This window comes from Pipra filicauda, unplaced genomic scaffold (genome assembly GCF_003945595.2).
Source record: "Pipra filicauda isolate LSUMZ 115617 unplaced genomic scaffold, ASM394559v2 scaffold290_size937220_pilon, whole genome shotgun sequence".
Taxonomy (NCBI): domain Eukaryota; kingdom Metazoa; phylum Chordata; class Aves; order Passeriformes; family Pipridae; genus Pipra; species Pipra filicauda.
The window spans coordinates 358,728-378,289 of NW_024104410.1; the positions used below are offsets into that span (position 1 = coordinate 358,728).

Here is a 19,562-nt window from a genome sequence, read left to right on the forward strand (position 1 = left end):
AGTGGGTTTCTCTCAGAATGTCAGTAGCATAATGTTCTTGTCTTGGATTGAATTGGATGTATGATTGTAGAGCAATGTCATAACTGTCTGAAATAATTCAGAACTTACCCCAAATTTGTCTTCAGGTTGCAAAGACAGTCGCGCAAAGACTTAACACGGATCCAATGCTATTACAGTTTTTCAAGTCCCAAGGGTAAGATGAATTCCTTAGTGTTCTGTGTCTAAACTATTCCTTAAAAGATTTAGCCCCAAATATAGGTAGGTAGCAGTTACTTTGTAGCCTTTTCCAGATTATTAACTAATTCTTTGCCAATAAGATGTCACCATTCTGGAATGCGCAGCAGGTTGCAGAGGCAGTTTGAATATTGCAGTGTCTGGCTCTAGAGCCTCAAAGAGTTGCATGTTTTAGAAGAGTTCCAGTAAGTATCACTGAAAAAAATAATTAATTCAAAGCCTTATGTCATGGGATAAATTAATGAGCTAATGCAAGTGCTGTTTCAGTGAACACAGACTTCTAGAATAGAGTGGAGCAGAGCGCAGAAACAAGTACACATAAAAGCAGTAGTTTTGCTGATCTTATGAGTTGAAATGCAGGAGGTACTTCACTGATTTCCCCCCTCTTCCCTCTCTGCAAATGAGGTTTTATGAAGATGACAACAATTTAGCAAGTTCACAGGTGCTCAGAGGGATATTTCTGGTTAAAATCTAGGCACTAGATTTGAGTCTGTGTAAAACTAGCAGAAAACAGTGTATTGGTAGCTATCTGTATGTGCTGCAGGAATAATGCACCCACAAAGCTTACATATTTTTGTATTCATGTAAGTGTAGGTTGCTCTTTAGTTACCTGAGGGTATCTCCCTTCCTCATCCAGGAGACTTGGCATTTGAGTAGCTCTTTGTAGTTTACAGTGCTGTGGTCACTGTGGAATTTGCTGTGTCATGTGGCTCTGCAAATTAGCCTTCCACAATCTAAAGCATGTGCTGCCATACCAGTAATTCCAGAGGAATGCAGGTCTGCCACCCTGCAGCACTGAGGGTGAGCTTGTAAACATCCAAGAGAGTTGACACACACAGTGAATGGTTTTTCTGTTCCCACAGCTCAGCTGTGTTTAAAAATCACTAAAGCTCTGTATGTTGTGCTGCTTAGGCTGTGGTAGCAATTATGTGAAACTGGAAGCCAGCAATAAAAGTGTTCTTGGTGCTTCCATTTACTGAGCAGTGATGGATTTTGGAGAGATGGATTGGGAAAACATACTCATGTTCTTCCTCTTTCCTTCTGTAGTTATAGGGATGGCCCTGGTAATCCTCTTAGACATAATTATGAAGGTACTTTAAGAGATCTTCTGCAGTTCTTCAAGCCTAGGCAACCGAAAAAACTCTACTATCAACAGGTAAGAGTCTTTTATTTTTACTGGTGTGAGTTAAAAAAAAATCATTCTGCCCTATTCAAAGTATGCCTAAAGTGTTTTTCTTTTCTTTCTTTAGCTCAAAATGAAAATAACTGATTTTGAAAACAGAAGAAGTTTTAAATGCATATGGCTAAATAGCCAGTTTAGGGAAGAGGTGAGTGAGGCACTTGCTGTTGTTTCTGTGTCAAAAGTGGTATGGCTGTGGTTATGGGTCACACACTGTCCCTGAATAACACAAAATTAGAACAAAGTTGTACCTTATGTAAAAAACTCTAACCAAACAACAAGAAAAAACCCACAAAGAAAAAAAATCGTGTCTGTTAACAAAAATTTTTGAAGATAACATAGGTGTTATTTTTAGTAATTGTTGTCTTTTACAGGTGAATTTTGGATGAAGTGAAGAATCCAGTGTGTTCTGTGTTTTAATGTGGGGTTTTTTCCATTTTCAGATTTTCTAATGATTTCTGTGTTTCAAATCCCCCAGGAAATAACAGTATATCCAGATAAGCATGGGTGTGTGCGGGACCTGTTAGAAGAATGTAAAAAAGTTGTAGAACTCTCTGAAAAAGGTTCAGGGAAATTAAGGTAAAGCTGGAGAATTTTGATTTCTTTTTATGTGATCATGTGGATTTTATGCAGAAAAATATCCATAGAATTTAAAATACTGTAGAAAGTATTATTAACAAATTGAGTCTGATACTGTGTTAAAAATAAAAAGCTTCCAGATTCCCACTGTTAAAAAGAGTTCTTATTAACTATGAATATAAATTGTCTACAATTATTTATTTTGTATTTCACAAAGTTATGTCCTTGAGATGCATAAGTTTCAATTGCATTTGTTAGCTCACAATTTAATAATTGTTTCCAATTCAAGCATTTCATGCTATTCATTTCTTGGGAGTTACAGGAGTTAAAAGTGAGGTCATGTAAAGAGAATTTTTAAAGCAATCTATATTAAAAAGCCTTGTTTTGTAATGGCATGTACTGGCTTTTTTGCCATGAGCCAGAAGTAATTTAAGCTCTTGTAGCTTTACTGCTTAATTTTTACTAAAGACTGAATTTAAAGTTTTACAAAGAAAGAAGTATCATCACTTTGCATCCTGACTGCACTAATCATTCTCAAGGTTTGAGGAAGAAATGTTGCATTGTTTTGGGGTTTTTAATTTACTTTTTAAAAATGCTTTTCCTTTTTGTTTATTTTAAGGCTGCTAGAAATTGTAAGTTACAAAATAATTGGTGTCCATCAGGAAGATGAGCTGTTAGAGTGTTTGTCACCTGCCACAAGTCGAACGTTTCGAATAGAGGTAAATAAATTCTCTTAAAGAAACTTTGCAACTTGACTTTGAGAGAGGAAACCCTCTCAAGTGGGAATTCTCTTTTTCTGGATTTTGATTTTCAAGTACTGTGATGCCTGCATCAAGTTAGATTACATGATAATATATATGTATTTTTAAAGATAGTCCTTCTAAAAGGATCCTGGTTTGTTCCGTCTGCTTCCCTAGAATTATTTCATTTTTTAATTTTTTATACATGCTTATTATAACAATATGTGAGGGCCTGGCAGTGGCCTGTCCATAGGACATTTAGTGTCTTGGCAATAATTCCAAGGTTTGTTTGAGGGCTCATGATATAAATGTTTATTCTTAGAACCCACTTCTATACTATAAACTTAAATATTCTAGAAGACTTTGTGTCCTTATTTGTGAAGTTTGAGCTTCCTGAGGCAGATTTTGTTACTTAGTGTGATTTTTTTCTTTCATCATTCAGATCTATTGACCTGCCTGAAAGATCAGAAATTTTAAAAAAAAAAAGGTTTCCAATGTAAATTGTAATAAAGACTCTTGTAAAAAGACCGTCAAACAACATGGTTCCTTTAATTGTTTTTAAATAGAATTGTTTTACATCAGTAACAAGGCATCAAAAATGCTTTTAGTTACTTAATAAGGTACTTTTGGGGGAAGTTTAGCTGACTGCAGTCCTAATTGTGTGTCTGGATCTAGGAAATTCCTCTGGACCAGGTAGATATAGATAAAGAAAATGAGATGCTAATCACAGTGGCACATTTCCACAAAGAGGTTTTTGGGACATTTGGAATTCCATTCTTGCTGAGGATACACCAGGTACAGTGTGCCTTCCTTTTTCTCCCTGTGGGATTGTACTGATGATGTTTTGTTAAAGTACTGTCAAAGAAATGGATTAGTGTAACAAGTGTATAGGAAAATACCTGTATAGGAGGTTCTGCCCTGCCTCTGCCTTTTTATGGTTAAATCATTCACCATCTCAGTTCCCTTTTGCATGTACAGATTGTTCAGTGTTTCAGTGAGCCCGTGCAATATCCAAAAAGCAGGTATTTGGCCTCAGACAAGGACTTTTAATGCTTTTAAATCAGTACTACCTCATTCCCCAGCCTCCTGCAGAACCCCCCAACAAACACAGAACCCTATTTCCAATACCACTTTAGTAACTGCAGTGTGAACTTGTTGGCAAAAGTTGGCCAGGCCGTGGTTGTTCAGCTTCTTACTGAGACAGGTGATTATGGAAAATGAGGTTATTTTCTTCAGCTCTTTCTGAGATGACTTTGCATTTCATAACTTCTGTAATTTGATGTGCTTTATCTTCTAGGGCTGGAAGTTAATACAAGAGTGAAAGCTAATTTTGAAAGCTTAATTTAAATTCTCAGGTTTTTCTGTGGTGCTGCTCCAGTTGAATGTCACACTGATCCTTTTAATATCAAAGTGTATTTCTGGGGGCACTCGACCATTTGCTTCTAAACTTTTTCTGGTTCATGTATATTAGTTTGTATGAAAATTACCTACCTTTAAAGATTTGCCAATAAGGAATGCGTCCACATCTCTCTACCTCATAGAATTTTACTAATTTCCATATTTTTGATCACTGTAGAGTAAACCTTTTATAGTGATTTCTGGTGGAAACCATTTGCACTGCAGTTCTTTGTGTATGACAGTTGATACATATTATTCATCTTTAAATTGATGGTATCCATTCATCACTTTTGGGCAGTTTACACAGACAGTGAGCAGGAACATACTACAAAAAGTAGCAATATGCTTAGCAAGAATATGTTGTGGGTTTATTTGTGGGTTTTTTTTCCCCAAATTCCTGTTTTGCTGCTTATTTTCTATCTTTGATTTTTAACTTTAACCTGACTTGCACATATCACTGGCAATGCCTGGTCACTTTATGGGGCAATTTGCATTATGATGAATCAATAAGACTTTTAACTTAAGTTAAAAGTTAAAAAAAGTTAAAAGTTAAGTTTTTAACTTAAAGTTGCTGAATTTATAGCAGGTTGCCTGCTGTTGTTCCATATGGTACTGGATGATGTTGACATTTGTGTAATTTTGTAAATAACAGAGAGATTAGGGCAAAATATTTCAATGAAGCTCAAAGCAGGAAATATTAGCAGCTTCCCTTGTTTTTCCTAGATTTTTTTGACATTAAAAATCTTGTTGTAATTATTAGGGTGAACACTTCAGAGAGGTTATGAAGCGGATTCAGACAATGCTGGACATACAAGAAAAAGAATTTGAAAAGGTAATTTCAAGTTAGGAGAGTTTTTACTGCTGACTGTAGACCCTAAATGAGTTTATTTTAATAAGTATGCAAACCACAGACTTGGGATAAGTGTAGGTTTTGATTGATAGAACGATTGCTTGACTGAAATTATGCTTTTTCTAAGAATAATTAGGTAGGATGGGTAGGGGTAGTGTTTCTGTACTGCATCAAGAGAGATACTCAGCAAGACATTGAAGCGACCCAGAAAAGTGTAGCTGGTGTGGGACCTCTAGAGGCCACCCCCACTTCACATCCCTGCTCAGAGCAGAACTTGACTCAAAGTCAGGTTGTGTGCAGGGTTTTACCTCACTGCACTTTGTAAACTCCCAAGGATGGGAATTCTGCCACGTCCTGACACTGTATTTTATAGCAGCACCACCATCATTGTGAAGACTTTTTTCTTTTCTTATACGTTGGCCTTTTACAACCCCTAAAGAATATGACTTATAACCAGCTGTGAGTTATACTATGAACTTAGATTTGAAGCTTTATTTTAATGTGGTGTCCTACCAGTTGGTTTTTTTCTCTTTTCTTTTCACAGTTTAAATTTGCCATTGTAATGATGGGCCGACACCAGTATCTCAATGAAGATGAGTATGAAGTGAACTTGAAAGATTTTGAGTCCCAACCTGGTAAGTTTTTAGAAACACCTAACTATTCTTTTGACTTGCTGAAGTTGCTCTGCCAGTTGTTAAAATGTGATTATCCTTAACTCAGGATGCAGAAACTCTTTGTTCATGGCCTACGTTATATGTAGTAACCAATCAAGTATTTATATATATACTTGCATGCACAGGGAGCAGTGTTAATTGTATATGTTAGTCTGAGGATATGTACTTTATAGGCATATAAGTAACTAAATAATCTGTTTCCTTGAGAGTTAAAAAATTGCATTTGAGTGACCAAATGGGTCAAATATCACACTTTACAGAAGTGAATTACAGTGTCACTTGCACCTTATTGTTATTGTCCATCTGCTCCCTTGAACGTTTGATCCTTATGGAATGATACTTGTTCATTCTTGATATCTGCAATGAATCTGAAGAATCTTAACAAGAACATTACATATGTGAATAAGATGCTGTTTTGATTTTCTTTTCCTAAGAGATGATTCCCCAAGCTACAAATGCAGCTCTGTTCTACATTTGTCTCTGGATGGTCTGCCATCTTGCTTGACTGATATTTAAAGAAAGATCTGTTCTCTGAGGAATTTACACATGGGAGAAACCAGATTAATCCTTCAGGAGTTCCACCACAGTAGTCTTTTCATAGAATCATAGAATGGTTTGGGTTGGAAGGCACCTTAAAAGACAATCTCATTCCAACTCTCTCCATGGGCAGGGATGCCACCCACTAGACCAGGTTGCTCCAAGCCCCATCCAGCCTGGCCTTGAACACTTCCAAGGGTGGGGCATCCACAGCTTCTCTGGCAACCTGTGCCAGTGTCTCACCACTCTCCGAGTACAGAATTTCTTCCTAACATCTAATCTAAATCTCTCCTTTTCCTCTTTTGAGCGTTACAATTGGGAATGGCCCCTTTGAATCCACAGTTGGGGATCTATTGAAAGCCTTTAATTCATGGGGGCTTTTTGTCCTAGCTTAGCTGAGTGTTCCTCTTTGTGAGCTGCTCTGTCTAGTAGGAACAAGTTTGAGGACAACTTGCTCTCTGCAGTTCTATTTTTCTGACAATTAGGAACTCTGGTTTTTGTTAGTAGGTTTTGCTAGGGTCAGGCTTCCTCCTATTTTTTCCAGCTGTGCTCTGGATTTATGTGACACTTGTAAAGAAATCCTGTAACTGTCCATTTATGTCAAAACCTGCAGAGGGTTAGACCTGTAGTATTACTGAGTACTTTGCAGGGACCCAGCATAAAGTCCTCTTGTTGTCTGTGTTGCACAGCTGGGTTTATGGCTGTGAGGGGATTTGCCAAAACTGTGAGTGCCTCCACCCACAGCTGCACAAGTTGTGTGAGCCCAGGAGTGTGCCACTGGAGGGGCCTCTCTCTCTGCACTACTTGTGAGGAGTCTCTGGAAGATGAACTTAGAGGTGGACATTTCTCCATGGACACATAAACTCTCTCTGGTGTGCCCAGAGCAAGCAGAGTCCTGGTTGTTTTCTGGGAGTCATCTCTTTTGGATCTGGGAGGGAAAGGCAATAGTCTGAAACAAACTGTCAGACTTTGTGAGCAAGGAAGAGCCACGATTGCCAAAACAACACGAAAAACTAACCAGGGCAAAAGTACAGAACATGTCAGAAAGGGGAAAAGGGAAAACTTGAACCATTTGTAGGAATTGTAGGGAATGTAAGAATAAAAGGTTTTAGAGTTCATGGGAAGTTGCCCCTTTGATATAATACACTTTGATAGAATTCATTTGTACAAATACCAAATTCTAACACATGGTGGACTGATGGAATCAAAGGTCTGGCATTTCTCAATCTGACATAGCTGATGTCAATGGTGTCCCTCTGCTTTTACCAAGGTACACTATAGAAATGATTGTGCTGGCACTAGCCATGTAGGACTTAATTTTTTTCTCTAAAAACATTCGAGTAAGATTGGCAATTCTCTTTTTATTTGACATTGACCGTTACGTTAAGCAAAAAAACAAATAATTTTGATTGAGGAAAATCGATCCCAAAATGCAGATGCAGGCAATGAACAACGTCAAGGGTTTTATGCTTTAGTGGTTGCAGTTGATGGCTTTGAATGTAAGAGTGTGCTTTTCTTGCTGGGGGACTCTTTAGTTTCTGCCTTTATCATTTCACCTTAAAGACCATGTGATGCTCTGAATTGAGGACATCTTAGAAAAGTATTTCTTCCATTTGCAAGAAGGGTGTGGACTGTGGCTTTTCATGAAAATTAACAGTAGAAAAAATCATATTAGGTTGAACAAGTGAAACAATCTGTATGTTTTCTTTGCAATCTAAATATGACTACAGTTTTTTCTCAGAAAATAAAGAGGAGGGTCAGTTACACGTTTTGTTCATTAACATTATTTGCATTTTACATGAATTTAACAAATATTCCCACTTTAACCAGGTGATAGGATTAGCTTAAAATAGCAGAGCTAACTTACAATAGAGTGAATGCTGTAGGTTGCCACATTTTGATGATGGAAACCTCCCTGTTTGAAACAGGCTCAGCACTTGGGTGAAAGCTGGTACTTGATATGCCTGTGGCCATAGGTTTTAACAGTAGTTTTCTTGCTTTAGCACACAGTTCACTGCTGTAAACTCCTGTAAGTGACTGAAGAAGGGACAAAACAGCTGCCTGATCGAGAAACAGCTGTAAAATGTATTGTTGGTCAGGAAAGTGCCCTGTTGGCTGTGGACTGCAGGGCTGTTCTGCAGCCTCCTTCCCTCCCCTGTGATTCCCAGCAAACTGTGAACAGGGCACACAGAAGTAGCTTGTGTAACAGAAATGTTCCAGTGTAGTCTTAAAACTTCAATAATGTTTTTCTCTTTTCTTTTCTAGGCAACATGTCTCATCCAAGGCCATGGCTAGGGCTTGACCATTTCAATAAAGCCCCAAAGAGAAGTCGCTACACTTACCTTGAAAAAGCTATTAAAATCCATAACTGACTTACTTAACCAGATTGTCAAGGCAAGGGACAAAAATAAGTGTGTGTGTGCACCTTTTTAACAACTGTAGAACTTTGGTACACGTGCACTATATCTGAAGTCTTCAGCAAGAGGATTTGCTGCTGATGTTAATTTTATTTTGTTGAGGCTGTTCAGTTTGGCTTCTCTGTATCTATTGACTGCCCTTTTTGAGCAAAATGAAGGTGTTTTTATAAAAGCTTGGATGCCAATGAGAGTTATTTTATGGTAAACGTAATGCAAGGCAATTGTCAGCATAATGAGGGAAGAGTTTAGTAGAACAGTTGACATTGGCAAAATTATTTGTCTGTAGTACGTTTATAGATGGCATAAGCTGACTGGCTGCCCTTCCCAGTGTGGTGTTCACCATCACTGCAGCTAGTAAGTCTTATGTTTAGACTCACATCAGATTTATTTCCTTCAGTTATACTTTAAATGACATTTTTGTGCATTTGTAAATGCAAAAAAAAAAAAAAAACTCACATCATCAATAAATAGCAATCTCTACTTCATTGTGTACATTGTTGGCACTTATTCGGGATTTTTGTCTCCTCCAGCTTCATAGAATCTTTTTTAATAAACTAGTTTTCATTTAATTTAGTCAATACTTTGCATCCCGTTTTGCCAAGTGGATGCCCTGAGTCCTAAAAAAAAAAGAGATATTTGGGTCTTTTGATGAAATTTTCAAACCATTGATAAATACTGTTGCAATTCATTATGCCATCTTCTGGCAAATAGAATGACACTCAAAAGTTGGCAAAAGCAAGTGAAAAGATTATAAATATCATTAATTTAGTTACCATGGGAAGAGATGGGGAAAACACAAGAACTAGCCTTTTAGCACAGAGGGCATGCTCACTAGTGTTTAGTAAGCTGTTGACTTTGTATAAAAAAGGAGGAAAAAAAAACAGAAAAAAGAAGAAAAAAAAAAAGAAAAAAGAAATTGTATATTTAATGAATGAACATGTACAATTTAACACTTGGAGGTTAATTTTATTGGGTGAGTCTGCAAGTGAATTTCACTGATGTTGATATTCATTGTGTGTAGTTTTATTTCAGTCCCCAGACTGCTTCCTTTTCTTTTGGAGCTAATGCCAGCCGCGTGTCTAGTTTTGAGTGCAGTAAAGATAGAATCAGCAATTCACACTTAATTTTACATTCTTTTCCAGTATTTTATTTTGTTTCTGTAGCCGCAGTGTACAACTCCTCTTCCTGTATATTGCCTTTTTTTGCTGGAAAATGTTGTATGTTGAATAAAATTTTCTATAAAATTTTTTTCGATGAGTGATGACATGGACATTGAAGAAGATTTCTCCTCTCCTTGGAAATTGAGTTTTGGGAAACGTTTTCGTTCGTGAGATTTTGCTAAAGGTGTGGTTTTTTCCTTAAGTGTTGACAATTGTATAATCCTCATTGGTTGTTTTGGGGAAACTTTGTGGGGTTTTCTGTCTAATAGTTTTGGGTTTTGGAGGTTTTTTTTGTGTTTTGGTTTTTTTACCTCCTAACTAGTCACATTTGAGCTTAACAAATAAAAGGTTTTCCAGGAAGGAGCCATGTACAAATGACAAATGGAAAAATTATTTTACTAGTTCATTTGTAAAGCTTGTAGTAGAGTCTTCGTGGTAGACTGGACTCTGCCTGCCTGTACAAAATTTTGTGGTCCAGATTCTCAAGTCTAATATTATAAATGGTGTAAAGTGAAATCTGGAGTCTCTAAAGGTAAGGTCTCTTCATAGAGTAATAGGTTCCCTCCGTAATGTGTTCCCTGTATTCATAACCAAAACAGAAAGTGCAAGTTTTAGCTATGTTTGGTTTTCTTTTTAGTTTGTATCTTGCAGTGCTTTTAACTGTTTCTTATTTCCAGTCAAAGCAAACTAGTTGTTTACTTTTTTTTGTCTCTGAGTGTGTAGGTTAGCGATAGAGGGAAGTGCTTGACTGGCATGCCTTAAGTGGAGGAAGTTTTCCTTTGGTTTGTATTTCCATCAAGCTGGTGAGAATTACAATGTCCAAGTGGTGGTTTTACTGGTACTTGGATTGTCTCTACAGACTTTCACTATATGTCAGGATTTGTTTTCAGACTATTTCTGTGAAATCAGAGGCTCTGGTCAGCAGTAGTAAGCCCTAATTATATTTTGTGAATTTAGTGTTATGGTAGACTGATATAAAATTGAGCTTGTATATGAATGTCACTACGTTTTCACATTAATTTATGGGATGTTGGCAGCTTTTAGGGAATATCTTAAGAAACCACAATCCTTCCTATTTCAGAAGAAAATGCCGCTAACAAAGTAGATTTTGGGTGCCTTTTGGTTTTTAGATGACTAGATTTTATGTGCTGCAGTATTTGTGCTACTCCCACACTAGTTTGAAGAAGTCCATACTTGGAGGCATTCCATATGCAGTTTTCAATAACTGAAGGATTTTATGAAAAAAAAATAATTTTTTTTGGAGCACAAGTAAACTTGTTATTCAAATGTGGAAACACACCTATGAAGAGAAGAGGAAGACAGGAGGTTTTCTCAGGTGCAGTATGTTTGTTTAGTTCATTCTAAAAAATTTACAAGAACACAGTCTTCAAAACTGCCATGCTTTCCATTTCCTTATTCAGATTTTGGAACTATCTGGATAATAGACAGTGAATGCATTAAATTCAGCTAATGGTAATCTAAGTGTTAAGCAATAAGGATGTAATTTCATGGTACAAAGCATCAGAGCAACACGATGTTAACGGCCCATCCGAATCCTCCCTCCGCCAATAGCGAGCGTTGTTCCTGTAGATTTACATAGTGCCTTTTATCCTAAAGGAGTCCAAAGCATTCTGTGAAATCTGAGCAAATCACACCAGTGACATAGTTGCTGACTAGAGAGTGACAGCCAGCTCGAGCACCCTTTGTACCGCAAGGGACAAGTCAGTGCTGCCGCAGGAGGCGTCGGAGGGCCCGGCCGATGAGCAGAGCGCGAGTGCCTCCCGCATACTGGATCTACCTCAGCCGCTGCCCCTCCGGAGCTGCCGTGCCGGCATCCTGCCCAGCATCCTGCCCCGGCATCCCGCCCGGCATCCCACCGGAGCTCGGAGCAGCCCGAGGCGCCGTGCTGGCTGCAGGCGGCCGTGCCCAGAGCTAAGCTACGCCGTGGTTTTGCTATTTAATATCCTCTGTGAGAAATCGTTTTCTGTAGGAACTTGTATATATTGTAAATAAAATAGCCCAGGGTAAAACACTGCACTGGTGTCTCGTGCCTTCATTTTGGAAAAGGGTTGGGAGTGGCAGTGGATGGGGCGCTCAGAAGTCAAGGTGATTTTGGCTGGATCAAATAGATAAGTTTTGCAAAATTCAGACAACTTGTGTGTCAGGAATGACATTCATAGTGTAGGAAGAGCTGGCCAGAAGGTAAATGCTGACTTGCACATCAATTTCCAAGTTTTGAACCCTCCTTTTTTCTCAAAGGAACGAAAACATTTGGATTTTGAGGTGGAGAGTGTTGATGTTTGGTGTGTGAGCAGTGAAGTGTCATTTACTGTTGGCTTTTAAACCCACCTGGTCTTTAGGGTCAGAAAAAGGGAAAGTGTTCACATCTGATATGTCCAAATCTGGCTTCAAATCTGTGTTCAACTTAATTTCTGTTCCAGGTAATGCTGTGTACCAAGCACAGCAGCAAATTAAATTTGCTAACCTCCAGGCTGTGCCTGGAAGCCTTTATTTTTTTATTAAATACTTGTGTAAACTATTGTACCTGTAAATAGTGGTGTAAAAATGTCCTAACTACTGTTAAATACCTCCTGCACATCTTAAATCATATATATACATAATTTCTTTGTATATTCATGTAGGTTTGGGGTTTGCACCCTTCCTGGTAAATGTTACCAACTTAATGTGTTATTTACCACTACTTAATGGCAAAGCTTGCTGTTCACAGCCAGATTTTAAAATGGAGAAGAATCTTAACATCTTAAAAAAATGTGTGAAGTGGTACAAAACCTGTTGGGCTGACATCTGCATGGCTGCCTGTGGGGGTGATGGTTGTGGAATTATTTTCCATCAGGTCAGAGGAGGCTGGGTGACCAGAGGAGGGAGAGTTACTGACCCTTGGTACCGAGTGAAGGCCTGGGTTGAGGAGGCTGGGGGGTGCTGGGTCTGGGTGTGGTGTAGGACAGGGAAAGCAGTTAACAGTTTTTACTTATATTGATACAAGTGTGCTTTTTTCATGTCTCACAGTCTGCAGACTGGAGTTCTGTACTTGCTGGAGTTCTGTGCTTGTTGAAGCAAAAAGCAGTGCACATACCCCCCCAGTTTAGCTAAAATGTGGGACCAGCTCAGTAGGAGCGGTTTGTCCATTCTGAGATGTGGGATTCTGAGATGGGTTTGTCCGTTCTGAGATGTGGGACCAGCTCAGTACAGGTGGTTTGCAGTGCAGACAGTGCTGGGTGGTTTAGGCTGGTGGCTGGTGGGCAGTGCCATTCCAGGAGCTCATTTCTATGGCCACCTTCACACCCACAGCATCCAACCCCCCTGTTCAGACCTGCCCTCGCTGTGTGGAAGTGCCAGGTGATGGAGGAAAGGAGACAGTGGTACCCCTGCCCAGTGTCCCCTGTCCCTGCCCAGTGCCACTGTCTCTGCCTGGTGTCCCCCTGCCTGTGCCCTGTCTCTGTCCCCTGTTCCTGCCCAGTGTCCCCTGTCCCTCCCCACTGTCCCTGCCCTGGTATCCTGATTCTACCTGGTGTCCCCTGACCTTGCCCCAGTGTCCTTGTCTCTGCCCAGTGTACCTGTCCCTGCCTGATGTTCCCTGACCCTGTCCAGTGTCCCTGACCCTGCCCAGCTTTCCTGTCTCTGACCCGGTGTTCCCTGACCCTACCCGGTATCCCCTTTCTCTGCCCCAGTCCCTGACCTTTCCCGGTGCCCCTGACCCTCTCCAGTGTCCCTGACCCTGCTTGGTGTCCCCTGTCCCCCTGCCCTTGCTGGCCAGGGGTCGGTGTTGGAGGTGCCCTCAGCCCCCTGCATGGAGGGGCTGCTGAAGGACTGACCTCCTGAACAGCTGCTGAGGGACGAGCCTGGTTCATGGCTGAGGCTGAAAAAACAGCCAAAACACGGCGTTTGATCCAACACCGTCCCGTTAAGTTTTGGCTGAGGAAGTTTGGACACTAAAAAGTGCCTGATATTGCAGGCCCTGTGCCCAGAGCAGGGCAGGGGAGCAGCCCAGGGACGCTGCCGCTCATCCCACCAACATAAAAGCATTTATGATGTTAAAACATTGAAATATGTGGGCATTTCTTCTCTTCTTCTGTTTGTTTTTCCAGCAAGCAATAAGCAGCAGCTGCTGCTGTCAGTTAGATGAGAACTGTGAAAGTTCTCTGTAAAGTCTAAAGTCTCTATTAAGTCCTGGTTTGGGAGATGATGCATTGCAGTGGGAATGCAGAGAGGTAGAATGAGGGCCTTGTGTTGTGGTTGTGGTGATTCTTTGCAAGCTGTGCTTGCTGATTTTTCTTCTTTATGTGTTTGCCTTTTGTATCTTGATTTGTTAATGTAAAAGGGGTGTCCCAGTGTGACCTGCTCTGGGTGCAGCGGGTCATGGAAGCAATGCAGACAGGAGATGTTTTGCCAGCATTGTTAACAATAACAGGTTTATTTTCTTACCTCGTCTATAACAGAGCAAAGACAGTCTCATAACTTAGCATTTTGTTAATAAATAATCAGCTACAGTGTCCCACCCACAGCCCTGCAGGGGTGGGTCCCGTAGGAAGAAGAGCAGAGAGAAATGAAATCCCGACCAGTCAGTTCCAGTGCACAGAAGGTGAGTGCTTCTCTAAAAGGTGCATGTCCAAACCTCTCGGGTACTGGTGGGTTGGCAGGTCCAGAGGAGTCTGTGTCCAGCTGGGTTGGAGATCTGAGAGAAGGAGCACTAGTGCTGAAGTACTCAAGAGCTGGTAACTTCACAGCTCAGGGCAGCGAATCAAATAGAGCATAAGTTCAAGTGACACTGTAAATTAGTCTTCAAGGCTTTTTGTTTTAAGTCAGTCCCACCATGTGATGGTAAACTGGAGTTTACCAGGTGGATTCACCAGCAGGGGAGCTGTTTCTAGCAGTAGTTTTATGAGTAGAATCTTTTGCCATTGGGAAACGGACACTTTACATCATCTGGTTGCATAAACTTTGTCTCTACAGTCTTTTGTATCTATAAATGTGAAACTGGCAGTAAGGGCAGTAATGGTCTGCGTCCTTGAAGATCTTCACAAACAAAGGTACGAAGCAGCATCCAAAACAGCACCTACAGCCAAAGGGGAGATGGACAGAGATGATTCACTGGCTTTTCTTTCTGCTGCCCACAGCTGTGCTTTTTCTCTGCCTTATTCTGTCTGTCTTTTCACTGCACAAATCCACTTCTCTCCCGAGTCTATTAATGTTTAAAGTATCTTCCAAAAATTAATCTTCTTCGCCGCTGACATCTTATGCATTAATCTGATTCTGAGCCCGATCCTAAATTGCAGTAGGGAAGTAGGCAATGTTGTAATAATTTTTGCTTGTCTTTTGAAAAGTAATAACATACTGGGTTAAATTTAGCAGGTTTGCATCCTCTGTAGCCATGATGATTGTATCTAGAATGGACAGAATGTCTTCTTATCAAGCAGAGAAGGGCAAACTGTCTATATAAGCACTAGCTAGAACTTTTATTTTTAATTACTCTTTTTTTAGCCTTCTGCTACTCTGCAAAATGTACATGAAAGCTTACCCAACCATGCACAGGCTGGTGCACAGGAGGAAGGACAGCTTGCCCAGTCTGTAGGTGACCTGGGTGGTGATGTGCTGGCGGCAGGAAGGACATATTGTGGATGTTGGTTTGCTTGAGAAGATCCCTGCTACGATGATCGGGGGCTGAGACACCAAGTAAACTTGAGTTCAAGAGGAAATGGGAAGCAGCAAAATTAGAAGCACAAGAAATACTTTCCAAGATACAGAATCTCAGTTGGAGAATGTAGGTTCTTAACCATGGCTTAATGCAGCACCTGTGTTACCATTAATTGCAGGTATATTCATAAGAATCACTGTACTGCTTGTTCTGTGTATCCCAAAGATACACAGCCAGTGTTTACTTGGATAAGGACATATCCAGGGAATGGCCTATGGGATAATCCCCACAGTCAGGCAGCCTCCACCCCCACCCACTGATGGATGTACTCTGACACTGAGAGTTTATCTTCTGATATTTAAAATAATAGGAAAAGGCATGTTTTCTCTGAGGAAGAGATTTGAAGGATATAGAGGAACTTTCTGGATCAACTTTTCAGTAATTACAAGAAATTCGTCAAAGCTTCTAACATACAAATGCCATCTGGCCTTGGTGCTGTCCCCAGTTAATAAAGTCTCTGGCTCATGTTTTCTCAGTTTGAACCTGACTGTTGGACTCCCTGAAGGACATGGCACTTGTAGGTGCACGAGGGATATTTTTTCAGAAATGTTTTCAGTAAAAAAATACTGGTTTAATAATCCTAAACAAGTTTAGGGTACAACTTCACACTGTAGCCTGAGGCAAAACTTGAGGAGTGGGAAGGTATCATCTGTTGGATAGATAGGATATAGCATGTCTGAGTTTAATTGCCTTTTGATCTTAGGGATTTTTAAAAATGTATTACGTCCTCTTTCCTCCTGTATGAGATGTTATTGACTATTCTTTGAAGCCTTTCCTAAGCACCTCCTTTGAGCTTCTCCACTTCCATAAAGGTGAGTAGAGCAGAAACACTGGACTTCAAATGATTTGTTCTGAAAGTCCTGGCTTCTAGCTGGTTTTAAAAAAAATGGGTACTTCTATAGATGGGCTAATGCTGGAAAACCAAGTCCGAGTCTCTCAGTTTATCTGCCAACATTTCTAGGGAAATTTTCAAGCTTCTTAGATTGTGATTGGCTCAGAAAACTCCCATCTTCTCTGTTGACTTTAAAACTGGAACTGTTTCCCTTCTGTTAGCATGGAGAACCACAGGCACTGTCAGAAGCACAGTCCCCTGGCACTTACCTGGCTGCTCGATGGTGGTGGTTTCTCGGTAGGAGTAAGGTGGGGGAGAAGGGTACTCGTAACCCCCTGTGCAAAGAAAAGCAGGGCAATATGTGAGTGCAAACAGCTTCTGGCTGCACCTGCTCCAGGGTAACACTGGAATGATACTTGGTCTTAATTTAAGACTGATAAACGATCATGTTTTCTCTGGAGAAGAGATTTGAAAGATATAGAGGAACTTTCTGGATCACCTTTTCAGTAATTACAGGAAATTCATCAAAGCAGCTTCTAACAGACAAATGCCATCAGGCAATTGGTGCTGTCTCCTACCTTTAACTTCAGGGATAACTACCCTTACTATTAGTATTTAGAACCTTTTTCTGGTTTGAGCTTTATCTGCCCTCAGCTTCCAGCCAAGTAATTGCACTGTACTCTTTTTTCTAGGAAAAAGTCCTTTTGTTTTTTAGGAAGAGGGAAGCTGGTGACTAAGAGACCTCGAGTTTTTTTAGGTCTTTTACTAATCTTACAAATTAAGAATGCAGTCAGCCTACCTGAGGTGGAATAAATGAAATTCAAAATAAATTCATGTGAAAAGGTTTGCAGCCAGATAGCGTGGAGGTGGTATCAAGCTATCTGGTATCAAACTAAACTGGGCTGGAGCAGGAGGGCGGTCTGATGAGAAGTCCTGTTTGGTCAAGCCCACAGGGACACAAAGTGAGATACAAAACTGGAATTTTCCAGACTGAGACAAAATGCAATGGCAAACTTGAAAAAAAGTTAGCAATGTTTCCTTGAATGCCTTTCCAGGAGTGGTAGAGATTTACAGTGGCATTTGGGTTTCATGGTGGTGGGGGGGTGTTCAGTTTTTGGCTTTGAGGGAGTTTTTTTTTGGGGTTTTTTTTTTAAACGGGGTGTTATTTGTGGAGAAAAAAAATTGTAAAAAACTAAGAACTAAATAATTTCCTTCTGATCTAGGAAAGGAATGTGCTTAGTGCAAGTGAGTTACCACTCAGTGTGTTTTTGTGAAGGACCTGCTTCCTGCACAAGGACAGGACACTGCAGCTCAGCATTAGATGTGTGGGGTGCCTGTCCCTTGCTTGAGTGGCTCACAAGTGAGACTTTTTCTCCCCAGCTTCTAATCTCTTCTGAGTTTAGAAAGAGACCAGTCAAAAAATATTTACAGCTAGCTGGTCAGAGTAAAATTCTCTGAAAATTAGTCCCCTCTAGAGGCCCAGTACTGACACATCCAGCCTTATTAGTCACCACCTGACCTCCCACTCTGTTTTTTTTTCTCCAGTCCTGCCCGGTAAAGGGCAATTCCCTCAATAGCAGGAAGGTAACAGAGGTACAATCACAATATATCTGTGTGTCTTTCAATGAGGCAGAAGACAAAGGAGCGTTGTGAGATACTTGTGTAGGTGTGAAAGCGCTGCCTGGTTTCAGAGAGAAAAGCCAACCCAGCAGAGCAGCAGCTGTTGGCACCCACTCGAAGTCTTTGAGCTGAATTGTCAGCACTTCAGTCGTGGGGAGGGGTTGTTCGACCCTACAGAGCCTGGGGCAGAACTGACTAAACCAGGGAGGGCAGCTCTGGTCAGCAGGAGTGCTTGGGAAAAGGCCAGTCCTCTGGAAAACTAGGTGACAGTTTAAGCAAGACACAGCCCATCCACGTACAAAGTTTGCTGGCTGAACATCTGCTCGTTCATAAGATGAAATTATTGTAGAGATACAACTGCAATTCCCTTTCCAATAAAGCATGTGCAGTTTGAAAAATTATTAACTAGATGGACAAAAATATTTATTGCCATTTTAAATGATGCCTTTATTAGGAGATCCCACCAGCTTGCCTACCCCAACCCTGGGGTTTATATTCTGGCACAGAAGCTTTCTAAACCCATCATGTCCTGGCAAGGCTGGGTCCTGTATGATCCAGCTCAGGATCCAACCATCAGTTTGCCACACAGCCCCCATCAGATGCTCTTTCCAACCCCCTGGTGAAACCTCCTTACCCTCCTGGCTGCAGAACTCTGGTGCAGAGGGTTCTTGCCTGTAGGAATCCTGGTGAGGTTCATACATAATCATAGGAATTTCCACACGTCCCTTCTCACTGGGCATGTCTGCAGTTCACCTGCCAAAAGTAGGGCAAAATAAAATCTACAGTATGTGACTCTCAGTGCCCTGTGTTTGCCAAGGCCTGCCTCTGTAGTTCCTAGTTCTCACACTCAGGTTTTACTTGGAGGCAAATTAGCAGTTCTCATATTCTGGCTTTTTTTGTAGGCTGAAGTGCAGTCAGTTCCTGTTACACTTCACGATGAGGAAGATGTAAAGGAAGAGCAGAAAATAGCATCTTTACATATTTCTTTGTGTTGGAAAGCTAGAAATATTCCCCCAGAAAACACACTATTCACAGTGTGTAAACTTGTGACTGAAAGTGTTACCTTTGCAGAAAAGTGAACCTCTTTTGTTTTTTCTCCTGTGGATTATCAAACTAATTAAGGAGGGGAAGAGCACACTTAGGAGCACTTGTGAAAAACCTTCACGTGTCACTAAGTCAGTGCAATCAGTGGCAATTCGGATCAGTCGTTCTTTGGGTTATTGTGCAACCTTATCACCATCGTTATCATGCCCAGTTTTGTTCTGTGAAACTATTGTCTCATCGGTAGGTGACAGGCTTTTGTTGGGAAATGTCATTGTTACCTATGACTGCACTGCCTGAGGCTCTGAACAAGATCAGGCCACAAAATGTGTGTTTTGCAGGTGTTAGCAGGAGCTGTTCCTCACAGGGAAGAAGAGGACACAGATGTGTGTTTGTATTACTGTATCACTGTAAATGGAAAGGTGTTAATTATTCCTCACTGATTTCCTACTAACATTAACTGCAAGAGCCCTTTGCAGAAGAAAGTTTCAGCCTCTTGCACAGGTCAGAAAGGAAGGGCAGTTTCAGGGGGAAATATGTATGGGAAGGACAAAAGACCAGAGATCAGTAGTGCTGAAATAACATCA

The 19,562-nt window shown here is 40.6% G+C and overlaps 2 protein-coding genes across 2 annotated transcripts in view; one reads left to right on the forward strand and one right to left on the reverse strand.

Annotated features, from left to right (window-relative positions):
* The window catches only part of USP7 (ubiquitin specific peptidase 7), a 71,600-nt gene extending 59,806 nt beyond the window's left edge, over positions 1–11,794 (forward strand). Inside the window, exons 23-31 of the mRNA XM_027742304.2 lie at positions 126–193; positions 1,282–1,390; positions 1,485–1,562; positions 1,893–1,993; positions 2,613–2,712; positions 3,409–3,528; positions 4,892–4,963; positions 5,526–5,616; positions 8,458–11,794. Coding sequence (XP_027598105.1) covers positions 126–193; positions 1,282–1,390; positions 1,485–1,562; positions 1,893–1,993; positions 2,613–2,712; positions 3,409–3,528; positions 4,892–4,963; positions 5,526–5,616; positions 8,458–8,564 — 846 coding nt within the window. The 3' untranslated portion in view covers positions 8,565–11,794. The remainder of the gene's footprint in view (positions 1–125; positions 194–1,281; positions 1,391–1,484; positions 1,563–1,892; positions 1,994–2,612; positions 2,713–3,408; positions 3,529–4,891; positions 4,964–5,525; positions 5,617–8,457) is intronic.
* Positions 11,795–14,734: 2,940 nt separating this feature from the next.
* On the reverse strand, positions 14,735–18,674 carry LITAFD (LITAF domain containing). Its single transcript, XM_027742305.2, has 4 exons — positions 18,569–18,674; positions 16,584–16,649; positions 15,306–15,465; positions 14,735–14,843 (listed from the first exon to the last, which is right to left on the reverse strand). Exons 1-4 carry the CDS (start codon positions 18,672–18,674, stop codon positions 14,735–14,737), a joined length of 441 nt encoding a protein of 146 aa, XP_027598106.1.
* Between the last annotated feature and the right edge of the window lie 888 nt (positions 18,675–19,562).

What these genes read in the sequence shown, in the direction of transcription:
- LITAFD (XM_027742305.2), bottom strand. Translation starts at nt 18,674, where the DNA reads ATGCCCAGTGAGAAGGGACGTGTGGAAATTCCTATGATTATGTATGAA. An exon ending in CACCACCATCGAGCAGCCAG is followed by an intron (nt 15,466 to 16,583) that starts GTAAGTGCCAGG and finishes CTTGAACTCAAG; the next exon opens with TTTACTTGGTGTCTCAGCCC. An exon ending in ACCAGCCTGTGCATGGTTGG is followed by an intron (nt 14,844 to 15,305) that starts GTAAGCTTTCAT and finishes CTTTGGCTGTAG; the next exon opens with GTGCTGTTTTGGATGCTGCT.